General features: G+C 58.5%; 1 protein-coding gene across 1 annotated transcript in view; it reads right to left on the bottom strand.

Annotated features, from left to right (window-relative positions):
• Window positions 1–20,203, bottom strand: part of LOC103824606 (GDNF family receptor alpha-4) — a 74,247-nt gene extending 54,044 nt beyond the window's left edge. The window contains exon 1 of the mRNA XM_050974262.1: window positions 20,125–20,203. Within this exon, the coding sequence (XP_050830219.1) occupies window positions 20,125–20,164 (40 nt within the window). The 5' untranslated portion in view covers window positions 20,165–20,203. The remainder of the gene's footprint in view (window positions 1–20,124) is intronic.
• Window positions 20,204–20,582: the final 379 nt, after the last annotated feature.

The raw sequence follows: 20,582 nt of genomic DNA, 5'->3' as shown, positions 1-20,582 counted from the left end.
CTGCCTCCCCTGCACAGCCCTGCCCTGGGCCTCCCTCCCTCCATCCCCTGCTGCCCCAGGACCCTGCCCTGGCCTGCCTGCACTTTGGGGTTTCAGTGCCAGAACCGCAGCTGAGGGACCTGCAGCTGCTGGGGCTGCTGACACAAAATCAGATTGTTTCTTTTTGCTGATGTATGCTTTGGTTTCCAGAGTGCTGGGTCTGGGTTTTGTCCTTCCTTCCTCGGGTCCTCAGAGTCTCTCAAGTCAAACCTCAGCCTGCCTGGAGGATTTTCAGCACTCCCAGGGCCACACATTAAAGAGGCTTTGGGGGTCATCTCTCGCTTTTCTCAGAGAAGCGACTCACTGCTCTCCCCACAACACCAAATTCGAGGTGACACGAGAGCTGCTGGGACCCCAAGGAGAGCCCCAACCTGCCGCTGCCCGGCGTGGGGGATGGCAGGGTGTGTGTCCAGCTGGGCTGGGATCCACTCAGATCCCAGCTGGAGCTGGGAGGGTCTGAGCCCCCACTCCACACCAGGCTCTGCAGGAGAGGCTTCGCTGCAGAGAAAGGCACCAGGGAGGAAAGCAACGGTGAGAAGTACAAGGAGAAAAGCAAAGAGAACTCTGGACTGGAAAATTTCTGCCCAACGATTGTCTCTAATAAGGTTTGACTGTGTTAATTAATTGAGATGTGCCTTGGAGAGTGGGAGCTGCTGCTGATGGAAGCCAGCCAGGAAGGAAAAACCCTCATTTTCTCTGCAAACCTTCTGACCAGACCAGATCTCTGAGGTTTGGTGTGGCAGGCTCTGGGGAGATGGGCAGGTTTTCTGCCCTGTGACACAGCCACAGGAGGAATTTGGGTGTCACAAACTGCCAGGGAGGGGGCCGGGGCAGAGGGGGACAAGGCTTTGCAGTGGCACCAGAATGGGTCATTCCCTCACACAGGCTTCGGATAAATTTCCTGCGTGAAGCCAGAAGGTCTGCACTTCCCTTGCCGGTGTGGGGAGAAAGACAAAACAAGGGTGTGTGCCATTCCCCAGAGCTCAGGTCACTGGCAGGGCTAAGAGCACCCAGTCCTGTGCTGTCAGTGCCAGCCCAGCCCCACGGGGACACCTCTGAGGGGCAGGGACACGGCTGGGCCAGGACTGCAGTGGGGACCTCCAACCAGCCCCTGCAGAGCCCTGAGAGCCAGAGCTGGGGGCAGACCCTGGGGAAGGAAACACCTCAGCCTCTGCTGAGCCTGTCCTGTGGGCTCCCTGGAGAAACAGAGCTCAGGGGGGGCAGCCTGGGGTCACACAGAGCTCAGGGGGGGCAGCCTGGGTCACACAGAGCTCAGGGGGGGCAGGTTGGGGTCACACAGAGCTCAGGGGGGCCAGGTTGGGGTCACACAGAGCTCAGGGGGGGCAGCCTGGGGTCACACAGAGCTCAGGGGGGGCCAGGTTGGGGTCACACAGAGCTCAGGGGGGCCAGGTTGGGGTCACACAGAGCTCAGGGGGGCCAGGTTGGGGTCACACGGAGCTCAGGGGGCCCAGGTTGGGGTCACACAGAGCTCAGGGGGGTCAGCCTGGGGTCACACAGAGCTCAGGGGGGGCAGGCTGGGGTCACACAGAGCTCAGGGGGGGCCAGGTTGGGGTCACACAGAGCTCAGGGGGGTCAGCCTGGGGTCACACAAAGCTCAGGGGGGGCAGGCTGGGGTCACACAGAGCTCAGGGGGGTCAGCCTGGGGTCACACAGAGCTCAGGGGGGGCAGGCTGGGGTCACAGCCCAGGGAGCAGCCAGCAGGGCAGGAGCAGGGCCAGGGATGCAGGGAGCACACCTCTAGAGTTTGCACAGAGTGCTCCTGAGCCTTGGGAAGCGTGCTGGAAAAGATGCTCTGTGCACCTTTCCAGTTCAAATTTCAGCTAAGGACTGGCAGGGAGGGGACAGAACTGAGCTCTCCAGCTCTGCTCTCCTGTGATGCAGAGAAACTGCTCCCTGCTTTGAGTACTGTGGGGCAGCAGCCTTGTGCCCTCAGCCCACCCATGGATCCGAATTCCTGGATGTCCAAGGACCCTCCCCCTGCCCTGCAGGAAGTGATGGATGTGGAGAAACAGCCTGCAGCCCTGTGAGCTGACAGCAGGGCACAGAAACACCAGCCTACCCCAGGGAAAAGTCCCCCCAGAACGGAGACATGGCTGGGCAGACTCCGTGTGCCCCAGGGCTCTTCTCATCTGATTCCTCCTCTTGGAAGTTTCAGCCTGGGAGCAGAAGGAATCTTTTCTATAGCTGTTCACCCTTCCAAATTTTTTTCTAAAAAATGTGACCCCTTTGGTTTGGGTGTTAGTGACTGCATTTAAACTAAACAGAGGACAAACACTGCTGACAACCCCTGGGACTCCGACTGCAGTTTCTAGACCAGGACCTGAGGAAATGTTGGACAGAGGTGGGTCCTGCCTGGCACAGGGTTCAGATGTGCAGGAATAAGAGACGTTGGGCCAGTTCTGGGATTTCCTCCTGCTCCCTTTGGACATGATTCCAGCACTCTTGGAAAGCAACTGTCCAGCTTTCCACAGACGCTTTTTCTGCCATAAGAGGGAAATAATCGAGACTGAAACCACTTCCACTAATTGCCTGTATTTTAAATCTGAAGTGGTGCCAAGCTCCTGCTTGGAAATCGTTCAAGCAGCTGCCATCACCAGGCTCCCAGGAGGATGTTTGAACAGCAGTGGGCACTGGGACTGGGGACAGGGGTCAGTCACACAGCCCTGGCACAGGGATGGACCCGGCACAGGGGTCAGTCACACAGCCCTGGCACAGGGATGGACCTGGCACAGGGGTCAGTCACACAGCCCTGGCACAGGGATGGACCCGGCACAGGGGTCAGTCACAGTCTCCCCACAGGGATGGACCAGGCACAGGGGTCAGTCACAGCCCTGGCACAGGGGTCTGTCACAGCCCCTCCCAGGGATAGCCCTGGCACAGGGGTCTGTCACAGCCCTGGCACAGGGGTCAGTCACACAGCCCTGGCACAGGAGTCTGTCACAGCCCCTCCTCACACCCCTCCCAGGGATGGACAGGCTGCCCTGTTTCTGCCTAATGAACACTTTTAGCTCTGTAAGGGCTATATCATGACATAACTTTAAGCCCCAAAATAAAACCAGAACAGAAGGCAGATACTTTCCCCCCAAAGACAAAGGAGTGCAAGTCTCTGCAGAGGATGCAAGACCTGTGTTTGCAGAGGAACAGGTGGGATGAGATGTGTTCAATGACATTTGTTTACCCAAGAGAGCACCAGCCCACAAGCCCCTGCTGGCTCCAGCCACAGCCATTGCTGTGGGGCTCTCTGGAGCCCATGGGTGCAGAAATCATGGATGTTCCCAGCAGGGGAGGCCACAGGACTCAGGGAGAACAAGAACCAGAGGAATCATGGTGGCGAGCCCAGCTCAAGCAAACTATCCCAACATCTAGATGTACTGGTACAGGTACAGAACCAGGTGATACCTGGTTCAGGCCCAGAGTCACCCCCTCCCCAACTCGCCCAGGAGCCCATGGGAAGCTCAGTGCCCTGAGACAATGAAAATGCCTCAGTATTTTGGAAGGCATTACACAAGGCAAGGAATTGTTCCCTGGCAGGGTGGGCAGGCCCTGGCACAGGTGCCCAGAGCAGCTGGGGCTGCCCTGGATCCCTGGCAGTGCCCAAGGCCAGGCTGGACACTGGGGCTGGAGCAGCCTGGGATGGTGGGAGGTGTCCCTGCCATGGGTGGCACTGGGTGGGCTTTAGGATCCCTTCCAGCCCAAACCAGTCTGTGAATCTGTGACTCTTCCTTTGATATGCCAATCACTTGCTCTTCCAGCACCTCCTTTCACCCAGAAAAAAGGGGAGAAAGTCCCTGCCCATGGAAAAGCAGGAGGGTGAGCATGGATGTACCAGCAAAGCTCTGTGCCTCAGGTATTTCCTATTCACATTTGGTGGCTGCTGTCCCATGGTACCTTGGCCCCAGAGAGTGCCCGTGGTGCTGGGGAGCAGGGAGGAATGCTGGGGAGAAGGGAGGAAATGGGGGGCTGGGGAGAAGGGAGGAATGGCCAGCTCCTGGTGGGAAGCATTTCTCTGGAGGCTGAGCTCAGCCCTGTCCTGCTGAGGCTTGAAGGTTGTAGCTGCATGGCCATAAAAACCCAGCCTGGACAGCATCTCTGCCTCTGGGGTGAGAGAAACACAGAATTCCTGAATGGTCTGAGCTGGAGGGACCTTCAAAGGGCATCCAGTCCAGCCCCTGCAGTGAGCAGGGACACCTCCAACAGCAGCAGGCTGGCCAGAGCCCGAGCTGGCCTTGGGCATTCCCAGGGCTGGGGCAGCCACAGCTGCTCGGGGCACCCTGTCCCACCCTGCTGCTGGCTCAGCCCCTCAGAACAGGCTCTGCCCCAGCCCCGGTGCAGATGTGCCTGGCCTGAGCCACGTGGGTGAGGCTGGGGAGTGACACAGGTGTCTGTGTGTCCCACCAGGAACCTGCTCTACACTAAAGCTCTTTGGCATTAATGTGTAAATTAAAGTACGACTGCAATAATAGTCAAAAGGGAGCCCAAAAGAGAACAGAGAAGATTGATTGTGTGCATATCTTAAGTGCTTTGTGACTGTGAATGTTTATCTGAAAAATAGGAGTGAACGAGCAGCACTGATACTACAAATAAAAATAATAAAGGGAAATACATCTACTTGATTATTAAATTATAGATTAAAATAGGAAACAAGGGGGAATATAGAAACATATATCTCTTTGTGGAGGCTTTCTATAACAATCATCATAAAATAACACAGCAGTACCTGACAGCTCAAATAAAGACAGGAGCTGAGGCTCCTATCTGCACATTTATCTCCTCTGATGCAGACAGGGTAAAGAGGCATAAAAGGCTGGGATAATTTCATCTTCCCTGCACACCACTCCCAGACGATGGGCAGATTTTATACTCGGTTACCCCACATAATGTCAACATTGTTAGGAAACAAAAGCACCATGAAGGAACATCTTTTTCCCTCCTTCTCTTTCACCCTCGTTTCCTTGTGATCTATCACTCTGTGATTTCTGTGTGACACACAGAGGGGCAGATCAGAAACTCTCCTGCCCTGGATTTGTGGGGCAGCAGGACAAGGAACCAAGGCAGGGGGCAGGGAGGCTCAGATGGGAGCACAGCACGAACTCAGGGGAGCAGAGAAAGCACCAGGGAGATCCCCAAACCCCTGCCCAGGGCCAGAGGGGTGCTGGAGCAGCTCTGGAGCCCTCCTGCCCTGCCCTGTGCCCCCCCACAATGTGGGATGGACAAAGCTGTCCCTGTGTCCCACCTGAGCCAGCACCCAAGGGAGGCACGCACTGGCCTGGGGCTGAGCTGACAAATGGCCTTGGGACAGCCAGGTGCTCCCTGCTCCCCAGGCTCTGTCACCACGAGGGACTCAGAGCTGGGAGCTCCTCCCTGAGCCTGCTCTTTCCCAGTTCCCCTCACCACCAACAGTGATTCCTGCTGCCCCTGAGCCATTCCCCCACACCCTTGGGGGACAAGGTGACACCACAGCAAGAAAACACAGCCTGGGGAGTTCCTGCAGCAAGCCACCCACACTCCCAAGGAAAAACACTCACCTGGTGTCACAGCACATGTGCCAGCTGAGACAGCCACAACACCCAGAGTGTCACCACACAACTTCAGAAAGCTCCACCCCACACACAGGAACACCACCTCACTTCAGAAGGCCCTAAGTATCTGCCCTTCTTGTTCTCCAGGCCAGCCTTTTATCCCCTGATGTTCACACATCACACCTGTGCGCCCTCTGCTCCCTGGGTGGCTGCCCAGCACACCTGGGCACTCCATGGCTCGTTGCTGGCAGTGCTGCTCACCTGTCCTGCCCAGCTGTGCCCAATCAGGGATGGGCTCACCCCAGGGGCAGTCACCACACGGCGTGCCTGCAGCCTGGCACAGGACCAGCAGCACCCTGAGGGCAGCTGGACTGCTGCATCCCCTTCCACACACACCTTCCTGCCCGGAGCCAACCCTTCCCACAGTGGGCAACACTGCAGCTCGTCCCCATCCCAGAGCTCCTGGCATCTGAGCTTCTCCTGAAACTTCTCATCCCATGGGGCTGGATGGGGCTTGGGGCAGCCTGGGCTGCTGGAGGGTGTCCCTGCCTGGGCTGGGGGGGGGAAGGAGATGAGCTCTGAGATCTCCCAGCCCAAACCATTCCTTGAGTCTGTGATTCTGTCTGATCGGCCCAGGGGGCTCAAAACCTGCTGGGGGGACAGACTGACACACACAAGATTCATTTTCTCAGGAAAACACAGCTGGGAGAACAACACAATTCAGTTGTGTACCTTCAGTTGGATCAAGGTGTTAATTCTTCCCACCTGAAGGGTTTTCTCCAGGGACACCCATACTGGCCCAGCTGGTTTGTTATGAGACAAAGCTCTTGGCCCTTACTTGAGGAGAGGGCAAACACCTTGGCAGCAGCAGCAGCAGCCTGTGTTTGTTTGGAAACATTCACTTTTGGGCCCCAGCACAGCCGAGGGTGACAGCAGGAGTGGCTGTCCAAGCTGGACCTGGAGCCAGCCCCTGGGGAGGGGAGCCCAAGCTCCTGCCTGGCCCAGCTCCACCCGGGGAGCAGCAGCTCTGTCCTGGCAGGGGACACTGGGGTGAGGCACCAGGAGTGCCCTGGAGCCGAGCAGGAGCAGGAGCAGGAGCCAGCTCCCCCCCGAGCCACGGGCAGAGCTCAGGGTCCCCAGAGGCAGCTCCAGCCCTGAGCCCTCCCAGCTGCAGCACCCCCTGCCCTGGGGACCTTTGCCATGAATCTGGGATGTCCTGGGGAAGGGGGAGAGCTGGGGCCAGCCCTGGGCCCCGAGGGCTGCAGGCAGCAGGGTGACCCTCTGCCTGGTGAGAGGAACAGCAGATTTGTCTTTCCAAACCAGCTGTGGGGCTGCTGGGAGATAAAACCAGCACTGGGGGATAGAAGAAACAACGGGGAGGATTCCACTGATTGATGAATGGAAAAAGAGATTTGCTTTTACAAATAAACTTTAGGTTTGCTGATTAATGAAATTAGACATTGAGAGGTGAAAGAAACAATGGGGAAGAAAAACCCCTAAACTCTGTAAGAATTAAAAATTAAAAGGGAGAGTTATACATATATATTAGAGAGTTACATAAATATCAGAGGGAAATCTTTGAGAAGTCTTCAGTATCAGGTGTATGGGGGAGCCTGAACCTCTCAGGTACCTCAGCCATGAGGAAAGAGAGAAGGGAAATGGGGCTGGAAATTGGGATAAAAAGGAGGCTGTGACCTGCATCAATGTGAGAGACCCCAGGGGATGCCCCATGGCCTCTGCCTTTACTGGAATAAAGCCAAAGCACTCCTCTGTCTGCTTCTGGACATCAACCTCTGCTGTTTGTGGATTCATTTTCCAAACACTGGTGGCACTGCTGCTGTCCCAAAGGCCACACTGGCCCCTAGTTCAGCTCCTGGGTGCACCCAGGGGCTGCAGATCCTGCACAGCCAGGCACTGGGTACTCCTCCCCTGAAAAACCTCATCAAGCCTCAGGGATAACTCAGACTGAGACCCTGCAATTTCTTTTTCCATTATAAATGAGAAAGAAAAACAGCCTAAACATTTCACTCCTAATACTCAAAACTTTTTCCCTCGGTGCAGACGCTGCTGCAGCCTGTCCTTCCTCCCTGTCTGACAGGGGTGTGACTAATCCTCCTCCTCCCTGGCACCAGGGCCTTGCAGGGATTTACAGAGTGAGATCCTGTTCTCTCCTGAGCCTTTCTTCCCTCTGCAGCTCTGGATAAGCCAGGCACCCACCCCAGGCACCTCCCCTGTGCCCTGCCTTGCTCTGTGAGGCCGTGCTCGCTGCAGTGCCAGGCAGGAGAGGCTCTGCCTGCTGAGAGGGCATGGAGGGTTCACAGGGGGTTAAACAGGGCTCACAGGGCTCACAGGGCTCACAGGGGGTTAAACAGGGCTCCCAGGGCTCACAGGGCTCACAGAGCTCACAGAGGGCTCACACAGAGCTCACAGGGCTCCCAGGGCTCCCAGGGCTCCCACAGGGCTCACAGAGCTCACAGAGGGATCACAGAGGGTTAAACACGGCTCACAGGGCTCACAGGGCTCACACAGAGCTCACAGGGCTCACACAGGGCTCACAGAGGCTCTGCAGGAGCTCCTGGTGGCCTTGCACCCACCTGGCCTGGGGCTGGCTCCGTGTGCTCTGGGTGTGCTCACCCCTCCAGCCTGGGCAGCCAGACTGGTGTTTGCACTAAATATTCATTTATTGTAGTTTGGCACTGGGTTATTGGAGATTTGCACAAACTCGCCTGCTCCCCAAAATCAGCCAGGGCCATCACTGCCCTGTGTCACCTGTGTCACAGCCAGAGCCATCGCTGCCCTGTGTCACCTGTGTCACAGCCAGAGCCATCGCTGCCCTGTGTGACAGCCAGGGCCCTGCCCTGCGGCTGGGGCAGCAGAAGGGGATGGGAGATGGATGTGGGGCTGGAGGAGATGAGCCAGATCCCTTTGCCCAGCAGGCTCTGGGGCTCCTGAGCAGCAGGCTGGCAGGGGAGGGTGGTCTCAGTGCCTGCCTTGCCCACTGAGCCCAGCAAGGTCAGGGGCAGGTCCCAGAGACCAGGGTGCCCAGGCAGGCTGTCAGACTCTGCCCTCCTGCACAACCACCCCTCACACACCAGCTGGGAACGGTCCTTGCCTGTGAGCAGGGCCAGGACAGGACAGGCTGGCCATGGCCAGCACCTCTTCAGGAACCTTGACAGTGGCACAAGCAAATTCCCTGGCCCTGAGTGCTCCTGGGCTCTGGGAGGGCTCTGAGAGCACCAGGGGAGGCACCAGCTGCACGCAGCCCCAGCCACCATCAGGGCTGGAGCCAGCAGGGCTGTGAAACACAAGTTCTCACTGGATTTCTTTCTTTCTCTTTTAACCATGGAAAAATATGTTCCTTGGGGAAATCTGGGCTTTGCAAGTAGAAAAACAAAACACTAAATAGTGTTTTCACCTCATTTTCTTTATCTTTCATTTCTTTAGTTGTATAGATTGAAATGATGGGTCCTTGGCTTCTCCCTCCGCATCAGCTGCTCCTTGGAGAACCATGAGAACCTGGTGGCTTCAGCTGGGTTCATCTCACTGACCAAGGGAAGAGCCAAAAGTGTCACTGGGATTGGCTTTGAAGCCCTTGGAGGTGACACCAGCCTGCAGAGAGGAGCAGGGTCCCTCCAGGCCTGCCAGCTTCTCAGCTGAAAGGAGAAGTTCAGGAGACCAGGTGAAAACCAGGTGGGATGAAACCCATTTCCTGCAGCCCCTGGGACCTGTCTGGTGTGTGGGCAGGGGACAAGTGAGAGATTCCATTTCTCTTCCTGCCCAAGGTCCCTCTGGGAAGGCCATTTTCTGTTTTCTTAACAAAAGCAGATAAAACAGAAGAGGAACATCTGTGGCTTCATTTTAGTCCTCATTTTCCTTCCCCTGGAATTATACTTAATAAGTATTTCATTTTCCACTTGGTATCTTTTATTTCAAATGTTGCTGTTCCTGATCTGCCATTGTTATTCGAGAGTCAAACTGTACCAAAAGCCCAGTATTTTTCTGGGAACGAGCTGCTGCTTTCCAGCTTCCCTTCTGCCAGAGCTGTTACATCCCCTCCTGGCTGTCCCCTGGTGCTGGGGCCAGCCCTGAGCAGAGCAGCCCAGTCCCAGGGCAGGGCAGGAGCCCTCTCCTGTGCATCCGAAAGCTGTGTCCTACAGCAGGTTCCTCATCTCAGGACATTTCCTTCCAACATCACAAAAAGGAGACAGGATTTCTAACTGGAGAGGGAAAATCAGCATGTTCCCAGGGGATGGGGCCCCCAAGCACTCTTGGGGAGTTCCAGGGCAGCACTTTTGGTTTAGGGTTTGCTAATTCCCCAAAGCCTGACAGGTCCTCCAGTGATCCCATCAGCCCTCCAAGGGGAAACTGGCTCTTCTCCCTTCAGGTCATTTGAAATCAAAGCTGTTGTTAACAGAGCCACAGAACCTTTAAGGCTAGGAAAAACCTCTGAGATCACAGAGTGAACCATTTCAGTTTTCCTGCAGCAGTTCCTGCCAGGCAGCAGACAAAAGGTGTGAGCCCAAGCTCCTGCCCAAATTTGGGGTGCTCAGGGTGAGGTGTCAGAGCCCCACATGGTCTGTTCTGAAGGCACTGCATTCCTCACCCACAGCTCAGCTCCCTGGGCAGACACCTCTGTCACCTCTGTCACCTTGGAGGCTTTTCTGGGCTCTGAGCCCCACGGCCCCCCAGCACTTTTCCCACACTGAAGGGAAGCTCTGTGCTCCCCCGGGGGTTTTTGTGTCCCCTGTGTCAGCAGCCCAGGGTGAGCACTTTGTCTCTCAAGCAGCCTCACTGGGTTATGTTCTCTTACCAAGAGGAAGAAACAAGACAAATGTCTTGGAAGGGGGGAAAAATGTACCGTGAAATTGCTGTAACTCCTGTCAAATCAACTAACCTTGCAGGGAGGAGTGAACTCCTCAGCAGCAGGAGACACTTCAGCACACTCAGCCTCACCCAGGGCTCACACAAACAGGTAAATGCCTTTGGCTCATCCCCGAGGATTCAGCATGCAGGTGTGCCCTCCTGCCCACTCACACACACCAACACCACATCCTCACCTTTGGCCCATCCCCGAGGATTCAGCATGCAGGTGTGCTCTCCTGCCCACTCACACACCAACACCACATCCTCACCTTTGGCTCATCTCATCCCCAAGGATTCAGCATGCAGGTGTGCTCTCCTGCCCACTCACACACCGACACCACATCCTCACCTTTGGCTCATCCCCGAGGATTCAGCATGCAGGTGTGCTCTCCTGCCCACTCACACACCAACACCACATCCTCACCTTTGGCTCATCCCCGAGGATTCAGCATGCAGGTGTGCTCTCCTGCCCACTCACACACACCAACACCACATCCTCACCTTTGGCTCATCCCCAAGGATTCAGCATGCAGGTGTGCTCTCCTGCCCACTCACACACCGACACCACATCCTCACCTTTGGCTCATCCCCGAGGATTCAGCATGCAGGTGTGCTCTCCTGCCCACTCACACACCAACACCACATCCTCACCTTTGGCTCATCCCCGAGGATTCAGCATGCAGGTGTGCTCTCCTGCCCACTCACACACACCAACACCACATCCTCACCTGTAGCCTTCCCCACAGAAGGTCCCAGGGGGTCTGTCCCCCCCAGCCCTGTGACAGCTCTCTGAGGTGCCCTGAGCTGCTCACAGCAGTGTGCAGGGAAGCTGCAGAGCCCTGCAGAGCCAGCTGCTGCCTCCCTGCAGGCTGCAGGAGCTGGGGCAGCAGAGCTGAGCGCCCTGGGCAGCTGGCATGGGCAGGGGAGGGACAGCACAGGTCGGGACAGGGGACAGGAAAGGGACAGCACAGGGAAGGGACAGCACAGGGGACAGGGAAGGGACAGCACAGGGAGCAGGTGCTCTGATCCAAAAGCTGTTTACCCAGAGCCACACACAGGTGAGCTGTGAGCCTCCTCCTGGGTTTCCTCACCAGAGCAGCTCTCAGGAAGGGGGGTGGGCTGGCTGCAGGACAAACACTGCATCTACAGCCAGCCCTTTGGAGCTGGAGTGATGGGGATGCAGAGCACTCAGCCATGGAACCCTGGGATGGTTTGGTCTGGAAGGAACCTGGAAGCTCATCCTGATGGGCATGCAGAGCACTCAGCTCTGGGATGGTCTGGTCTGGAAGGGACTGAAAGCTCATCCTCCTGTTCCACCCCTGCCATGGGCAGGGACACCTCCCCCTGGGCTGAGCAAGGGACACAAAGACATTCAAGTTGTCATCACGGTGCAGGCGATGCCTTTGGGGGATTCAATTGGAGCAGCAAGAGGGAAAAATAAAACACAGTGTTCAATAAAGGCTGCAGCAGTTAAATAAGGTGGAGGTGACACTTAGGGGGGTCCACTTTGGGCAGCAGAAGGGAAAAAAAAGAGCAAAGTGTTCAATAAAGACTGCAACAGTAAAAGAAGATGAATTGAGAAATTCAAACCCCTTTATGACTGATTTACTGTTTATGTAAAATTCTCACGGACAGGACCACATGAACTCTGCAGAGTGGTGGCCCAGACACCGTGTTTGCTCAAAAGAAGAATTCACAGCCACGTTCCCAGGGAAGGCTCCCTCCCCACGAGCCTGTGGCTGCCCTGTATTTCCTCTGCTCTGATTAATCGAGGAGGATGGGATTTCCCAGGAGGCACCAGCCAGCCTCATTTGATGCACGGCTGAAAGCAAAGCCTGATTATTTTGCAGAGATGGAGTTCACTTCAGCACCTCTTTAGGCACCCTGGAGCCCTCAGGACCTGTCCTGGGCACTGGCTGGGCCCAGCTCAGCTCTGAGGCTCCAGAGCCCTCAGACCATGCAGGGGCTCCCCGAGCTGCTCCTTGCTGTCTGCCTGGAGCTGAACTCACCCTTGGGCACTGCCAGCCCCACTGCAGCCACAGCAGCCCCGGTCCCTGGAGGCACAGGAGAGCTGATCCCCCTGGCAGTGTGGGCTGCAGCACTGCAGCTGGGGCTGACCCAAACTGTGGGCCTGCCTTCTTCTTCACTGTACAAGTTACAGGAGGGAGGAGGGAAACCCCACCGAGGCTGAACTCACAGCCCGTCAGCTCTGGAGGTGTTGGAGTGCCCTGTCACCCTCGTGGGGCAGCTCAGGGATGGCTGAGCTCGGAGGTGTTTGAAAGATGAGCAATCTGATCCTCCTTCTGGAAGAAGCACCAAGAAACCTGTCCCACTGCCTTCCCCTCCAAACGCAGCTGGCTGCACTCGAGTGTCAGAGCAGCCTGGGAGCCACATGTCACCAGCAGAGGGGGAGTGCTGCCAGAACTCTGCCACAGCCTCGGTGGGGACAGGTACCTCACACAGGCTCTGCCAGCTGGATCCCATAAATCAGAGCCACAGCACAACTGCTCCGACTGCATCTCTCAGGCAAACTGCCTTCCAGATGGATTTGCATAGAAAGAGAAAAATGGAGTCCCAGAATAATTTAAATTGGAAAAGCCCTCTAAATTGGAAAAGCCCACTGAGTCCAACCACCCCCAGCACTGCCAGGGCCACCACTGCCCCTGTCCCCAAGTGCCACATCCACAGGGCTGTGAAATCCCTGCAGGGATGGGCACTCCAGCCCTGCCCTTTCCATGAGGAATATTCCCAGTGCCCACCCAGACCCTCCCCTGGGGCCGTTCCCTCTGCTCCTGTCCCTGTTCCCTGGAGCACAGCCCGACCCCCCGGCTGTCCCCTCCTGGCAGGAGCTGTGCAGAGCCACAAGGGCCCCCTGAGCTTGCAGGGCACACCTTGGAGGAAGGAGATGGATTCACATGAAGGGAGGTGAGACTTGGGAGTGACAGGACATGGCCAGAGCAGTTTTGAGCTGGAGAATATTTGTCTAACACAGCAGGACAGAGGGAAGAGCTTTTCCCCAGGAGGACGCTGGGGCAGGGGACAGTGAGGTTTGTTCTGTGTCTCTGGGGTCATCCACCCTCCCAGCACCTGCTGCAGGAGCCAGAGCCCAGGGCCCAGCAGCTCCTGCCAGGGGGCAGAGGGCAGGGCATGGGCAGGCTCTGGGGCAGCACAGATGTGGGGTGAGCAATGACCCCCCCCCAGGCAGGGACAGATGTGCCATTGCTGAGGGACTGCAGGGCCCCAAGGAGATCTGCAGCTGGGGCAGGACTTCTCACCACAGAGTCACACAACAGTTTGGGTTGGAAGGGACCTTTGAGCGTTCATTTAATCAAAAATTAGGCCTTTTAAAGTTCATTTAATCAAAACTCCCAGTCACAGACTGGTTGGAGCTGAAAGGAACTTTCCAAGAACAGAGACATCCTCCACTGGAGCAGGCTGCTCACAGCCCCATCCAGCCTCAGCTTGGATGCCTCCCAAGGTGGGGCCTCCACCACTCTCTGGTGAGATGCAGGAGATGCCTGGCAATATCCACAAGGACCACAGCCTCTCTGAACAGCCACCAAGCTCACTCCAGCTCAGCCAGAGCCAGCTGTGGCATCACCTGCTACCAGCCCAGGTCCTGGATGACTCACAGGTGATTTAAATGGGATGTGACCTTCCTGCAGACTCATTTTCCTTCCTTGTGGCACTCCCAGCTCCTCCTTGCCCAGGATGAATGGTGGCTTCCCCTCTGGAAACCCTCCTTGCCCTGGAAGAGGCAGCCCTGGGTCTTTGTCCTGCACCCCACACCCCTGCCCAGCCACACCAGGCTGGGCTCTCCTCCCTGTCCTTCTGCAGGAGGAGTCACTACCCCTGATCCAGCTCCCACCACCTCCTCAGGCCCCCCTGTCACCCACCCCTGATCCAGCTCCCACCACCTCCTCAGGCCCCCCTGTCACCCACCCTGATCCAGCTCCCACCACCTCCTCAGGCCCCCCTGTCACCCACCCTGATCCAGCTCCCACCCAGCTCCTCAGGCTCCCCTGTCACCCACCCTGATCCAGCTCCCACCCAGCTCCTCAGGCTCCCCTGTCACCCACCCTGATCCAGCTCCCACCCAGCTCCTCAGGCTCCCCTGTCACCCACCCTGATCCGCTCCCACCCAGCTCCTCAGGCTCCCCTGTCACCCACCCTGATCCAGCTCCCACCCACCTCCTCAGGCTCCCCTGTCACCCACCCTGATCCAGCTCCCACCCAGCTCCTCAGGCTCCCCTGTCACCCACCCCTGATCCAGCTCCCACCACCTCCTCAGGCCCCCCTGTCACCCACCCCTGATCCAGCTCCCACCCAGCTCCTCAGGCCCCCCTGTCACCCACCCTGATCCAGCTCCCACCACCTCCTCAGGCTCCCCTGTCACCCACCCTGATCCAGCTCCCACCCAGCTCCTCAGGCTCCCCTGTCACCCACCCTGATCCAGCTCCCACCACCTCCTCAGGCTCCCCTGTCACCCACCCTGATCCAGCTCCCACCAGCTCCTCAGGCTCCCTGTCACCCACCCTGATCCAGCTCCCACCACCTCCTCAGCTCCCTGTCACCCACCCTGATCCAGCTCCCACCCGCTCCTCAGGCCCCCTGTCACCCACCCTGATCCAGCTCCCACCACCTCCTCAGGCTCCCCTGTCACCCACCCTGATCCAGCTCCCACCCAGCTCCTCAGGCTCCCCTGTCACCCACCCTGATCCAGCTCCCACCCCACTCCTCAGGCCCCCCTGTCACCCACCCTGATCCAGCTCCCACCCAGCTCCTCAGGCTCCCCTGTCACCCACCCTGATCCAGCTCCCACCCAGCTCCTCAGGCCCCCCTGTCACCCACCCCTGATCCAGCTCCCACCACCTCCTCAGGCCCCCCTGTCACCCACCCCTGATCCAGCTCCCACCCAACTCCTCAGGCCCCCTGTCACCCACCCTGATCCAGCTCCCACCACCTCCTCAGGCTCCCCGTGTCACCCACCGCTGATCCAGCTCCCACCCAACTCCTCAGGCCCCCCTGTCACCCACCCCTGATCCAGCTCCCACCAGCTCCTCAGGCTCCCCTGTCACCCACCCTGATCCAGCTCCCACCCAGCTCCTCAGGCCCCCCTGTCACCCACCCTGATCCAGCTCCCACCACCTCCTCAGGCTCTCAGCCAGGTGGTTCCAGGCTGCTTTCCCAGGAGCGCAGAGCCCAGCAGGAATGGAGCCAAGGGACCCCAGGTGGGTGGGCAGTGCCAGTCCCTGCAGATGGGGTGATGGACCCAGGTGGGTGGGCAGTGCCAGCCCTGCAGGGGGGTGATGGACCCAGGTGGGTGGGCAGTGCCAGCCCTGCAGGTGGGGTGATGGACCCAGGTGGGTGGGCAGTGCCAGCCCTGCAGGGGGGTGATGGACCCAGGTGGGTGGGCAGTGCCAGCCCTGCAGGGGGGTGATGGACCCAGGTGGGTGGGCAGTGCCAGTCCCCAGATGGGGTGATGGACCCAGGTGGGTGGACAGTGCCAGTCCTGCAGGGGGGTGATGGACCCAGGTGGGTGGGCAGTGCCAGCCCTGCAGGGGGGTGATGGACCCAGGTGGGTGGGCAGTGCCAGCCCTGCAGGTGGGGTGATGGACCCAGGTGGGTGGGCTCTGCCAGCCCAGCCCCTCAGCCCAGGCTCTGCCAGGAGGGGTTCTGTTCCACTCTCACCAGAGGGGATTCTGACAGAGGCTTTTGAAACAAGGGAGCTGTTCTGGGCTGAAGATTGACAGGAACAAGCTTGCATAGTTTTGTTCCTTTTTATTTTTTCAGTGAAATGTGTTCTTCTGAAAAAATTTCTAGCAGGAGAACTACCTTTCAATTTGTCCTCTCTCACTTTTGGGTTGAGAAGAAAGAGGTCATTTATATTTTTTTTAAGGAAGCAAAAGGCATATAAAGTCCACTAGAGGGAAAAAGAAATCATGAATATCTTGGTAGCAGGGTATTTTTATCAAAAGGTGGCAAACTTTAGAGACATTAGAAGTCATGTTTTAAAATGACCAAGTGTAAAGTTATAAAAATGAACAAGTCTTGTGTGAAAATGATGAAGGGAATTTCAGGCACAATAGAAATCATCTGTAAAAATTGCCGGGAGAGCAGGGAAGACATTTCTGTCTCCAAAAGCAAAATAAAATGCTATTCACAGTAATTCATACTAATTATTAGCCTTAAGTAGTACTAATTTTTACCCAGCAATAATTACTATTTAAGGCTCCAGAGCTCTGGAAAAAATATTTTCTGGGTGTGGTAAGGTCCTTGCAGAGGAATCTGCACAGCATTTTTGGGCAGCCTGTTGAGGGAAAAGTTTTATTTCTCCTCTGCACCAACATGGACAGACATAAATATCATATTCCTGTTGATGCAAATAACGGATTGCTCCTGTCAGAACTGACAAAGCCACTCATTTAAGTAGAGTTTCCCTCTCTCACACACATAGATGCATTATTCAAGAGATTTTTTTTTGCTTTTCCCTGGGCTCTGAGTTCCTAAACCAGGTGAAAATTGGCCAGACAATTCTGTGTTTGATGGGATCCATGAGGAGCCTGTGCCAAACCCAGGCCAGGAGCCCTGCGAGTGTTTGAGGGGATCTGTGCCAAACCCAGGCCAGGAGCCCTGCGAGTGTTTGAGGGGATCTGTGCCAAACCCAGGCCAGGAGCCCTGCGAGTGTTTGAGGGGATCTGTGCCAAACCCAGCTCAGGAACCCTGCGAGTGTTTGAGGGGATCTGTGAGGGGATCTGTGCCAAACCCAGCTCAGGACCCTGCGAGTGTTTGAGGGGATCTGTGCCAAACCCAGGCCAGGAACCCTGCGAGTGTTTGAGGAGGCCATGCCAGACCCAGGCCAGGAGCCCTGCGAGTGTTTGAGGGGATCTGTGCAGAGCCCGTGCCAAACCCAGGCCAGGAGCCCTGCAGGGACCAGCCAGGAAAAGCTGCTGCAGGAACCCCCCGAGCCCCTGGGGCTCCTGCCCTGCCCAGGGCTGAGCTGCCTCCTGCTCCCAGGGGATCCCACAGCAATCTGCTGCTCCAGCTGGGCCCAGGCCACATCCTCACCTCAAACCAGGCCTCTGTCAGGGCAGGGGCTGAGGTGTCCTCTGAGATCCAGGGGTAGCCCTGTGTCCTTGTCAAATTAATTACAGCCTTTACATGGGACGCTGTCAGTGCTTCCTGGAGCCCTGATTCTCCATACAGTCTTCCTGAAAGCCTCAGCACAGCCCCGTGAGTGGGATTTCTATTCAGGTGAATACAGGGGACACTCCAGCAGCCATGAGCTCGCCCCGAGCCATGTCCCTCCTCCTCAGGGGTGGCACTGTGCTCCTGCTCTGCCCTCACACTGCCATCAGTGTGGCTGCTGGGGGACAGTTCAGGGAGCTGATCTGGCTGAAAAGCAGCTGAGGAAAATAAAACCACTGTTCAGTTCTGCACGCTGCCTGCTCCGGGCCATGCTCTTGTGCCAGCAGGAAGCTGGGATCTCCATCCAGGCTGCCTGGGGTGACACTGCCATCAGGAGAGCCCAGATCTCACCAAGAGCTGCCTCCTGCAGCCAGGATCATCCCAAAAATGCCACAGGGGACACACTGCAGCCCACTGGGATGGAGCTGGGAATTACCAGGCTCGTCCCTGCCCTCTCCAGCCCTGCACCCTGGATCCCTGCAGGGGATCCCAGGCACATCTCCACGTCCATCCACAACACAAACATCCCAAAAATACCCAGGGAAAAGGCTGAGGGTGTCCAAGAGCATCTGCTGGGGTGCTGCTGTGCCTGCAGGGGTGAAAAGGTCCCCCTGGACCAGAAGGGCAAAAGGTGAACAGCAGCTGATGGCTTTGCTCTGGCTTGGAGCAGAGGTGACAAGTGTGTCCCCAACACCTGTCCCCTATTCCCAATGGCACTGCCGACAATGGGACTGGCCATTTGCTCTTTTCTCTGAGTCCACTTTCTCTAGAGAAATCGATCAGCCCACCAGCCAGTCAATCAGGCAGTCAGTCAATCAGTGAGGCAGCCAATCCGAGCCGCTTGGAAAACGGATCCTGCCGAGACCGGGACTCGCACCCGAGCCCCGAGAGCCTCAGGGAAAAGCTGCAGCTCTGGGGGAGGCTGAGCCCACCCAGCCCGGCACAGCCCCTGCCCCCGGGATGGAGGAGCGGCCATCCCGGCCGTGCCGGGCCGTGACGTGCCGTGCTCCCGGGCACTCCCAGCCCCGGAGACAAGCGGGCCCTGCTGAACACAGCCGGGCCCTCCTGGGGGTCAGGTTTGCCCCCATCCCCACCTCTGGGACTTGGAAGAGTTGGTGCTGCTGACATCTAGTGACAGGGAGAGCCGGCACGGGGAATCACCTGGATCTCCGGCAGAGCTTCCCCCCGCGGGAGAACCCGCTCCGTCCTGCCCGGAGCTCGGTCCTGCCCGGAGCTCGGTTCTGCCCGGAGCTCGGTTCTGCCCAGGGACTCAGTCCTGTCCAGGAGCTCAGTACTGTCCAGGGGCTCAGTCCTGTCCAGGGGCTCGGTTCTCCCCCAGGAGCTCGGTCCTGCCCGGAGCTCGGCTCTCCCTAGGAGCGGGGCTCCAGCGGGATCGAATGCCGGGCGCCCCACGATGTCCCAGCCACTTGCAGTCACCCCAAGACCTTTTCCTCCTGCAGTGGCACCCGAAAAGACAGGCGCATCCTATTCGCAGCCTCCCCCCAGCCCTTCCTAGACACAGGCTCAGTGTTGGCTTTGGTGCCTCAACGGAGCGCAGGGAGGGGACAAAATGCCCCAAGGGGAGGAGCCGGGGTGGCACCCGGGCAGTCCCCAGCCGCGGCCGGGGGCTGCAGCCCCTCACCCCCGTTCCCTTCCTCCCAGGGCCGCGGGAGCCGCGGGGATCGCGCAGGAGACGCGGCCGCTCCGGGCTGAGCGGAGGGAGGATGCGAGCGGGATGCTCAAAGCGCGGGAGCCGCAGCCACAGCCCCGCGGACCCGGGGACAGCGGCTGCCAGCCACGCCAGGGGACGAGGGCTGCCACAGGGTGGGGGGAACATCTGGGGTGCTCACTCCCTGCTCTCGGTGCAAGAACAAAGCCCTGAGCACGGCTGGCTTCGGGGGGTGCGAGGGAATCTCAGCAGGGACCCCCGAGCGCAGCCCGGCAGAAGCGCGGCTCGCTCGGGCTGTGACAGCGGTGACAGAGCGGTGACAGAGCTGGGGCTTCCACCCCGCACACACTGCCCCAAACCCCGGCACCACCGGGGCATTCTCGGCGCCGTGCAGAATCTGCCTCCCCCTCCCCGCACAGCCCCTCCGAGCCCTGTGCCCCGAGAGGCGCTGAAGGCGCGGGGCACATCTGGGCATCTCCGCGGCGAGCAGGACCATCCGAAAGGACAGCAGCGAGCCCAGCTCGAGTCCAGAGCAGAGGAGACAACAGAAAGCCGATGGATGAGCACGGAGTCGCGTAACGGTTCGGGCTGGAAAGGACCTTCCCGAGCATCTCGTTCCGACCCCCCTGCCACGGGCAGCGACACCTTCCACCAGCCCGGGCGGCTCCAAGCGCGCCCAGCCCGGCCTCGGTGGTGCCGGCCGGGCTCATCGCCGCTCCCGGAGCGCTGGGGAGCGGAGACCCCCCTTCCCGGGGATGCCCGAAATTCCCCCCAAGCGAGCCCGGCAGAAAGTTGTGCCCCGCTGCCCCGCGCCGCGCTACTCACCCAGGAGGATCAGGGTGCAGAAGCAGAGGATGCCCCTCATCCTCCCGCTGGGCTCGGCGCGGACCCCCGGCCCGGCCCGGCGCGGCTCGGCGCGGCTCGGCGGTGCCGGAGGATGCGCGGAGGGCTGGGCAGGGCGGAGGGAGGGGGGCGGCCCCGCGGCCCGGCCCGGCCCCCCCGGCCCGAGCGCGGCCCCGGCCCCGGCCCCGCTCCGGGCCCGGGTCATGCCCGCGGCCGCGCCGGGCCCCGCGGGCTGCCGAACGCCCCCCGCGCCATGCTCCGCCGAGGGGCCGCTCCCGGGATGGCCACAGGGATTTTATGCGTATGGATTAGTTCATTTTCCTTTCTTCTTATTATGATTTTTTCCTTTGTTTTTGTTTGGGTTTTTATTCCTTTGTGGTGTGTTTTTATGTTTGTTTTCGCCTCTCTCAGCACGGAACTCGTGGCGGGCGCAGCTCCCC

The sequence above is a fragment of the Serinus canaria genome, chromosome 4, assembly GCF_022539315.1.
Source record: "Serinus canaria isolate serCan28SL12 chromosome 4, serCan2020, whole genome shotgun sequence".
Taxonomy (NCBI): domain Eukaryota; kingdom Metazoa; phylum Chordata; class Aves; order Passeriformes; family Fringillidae; genus Serinus; species Serinus canaria.
Note: the sequence above shows the minus strand (reverse complement) of the source record. Positions and strands in the feature narration are given on the sequence as shown.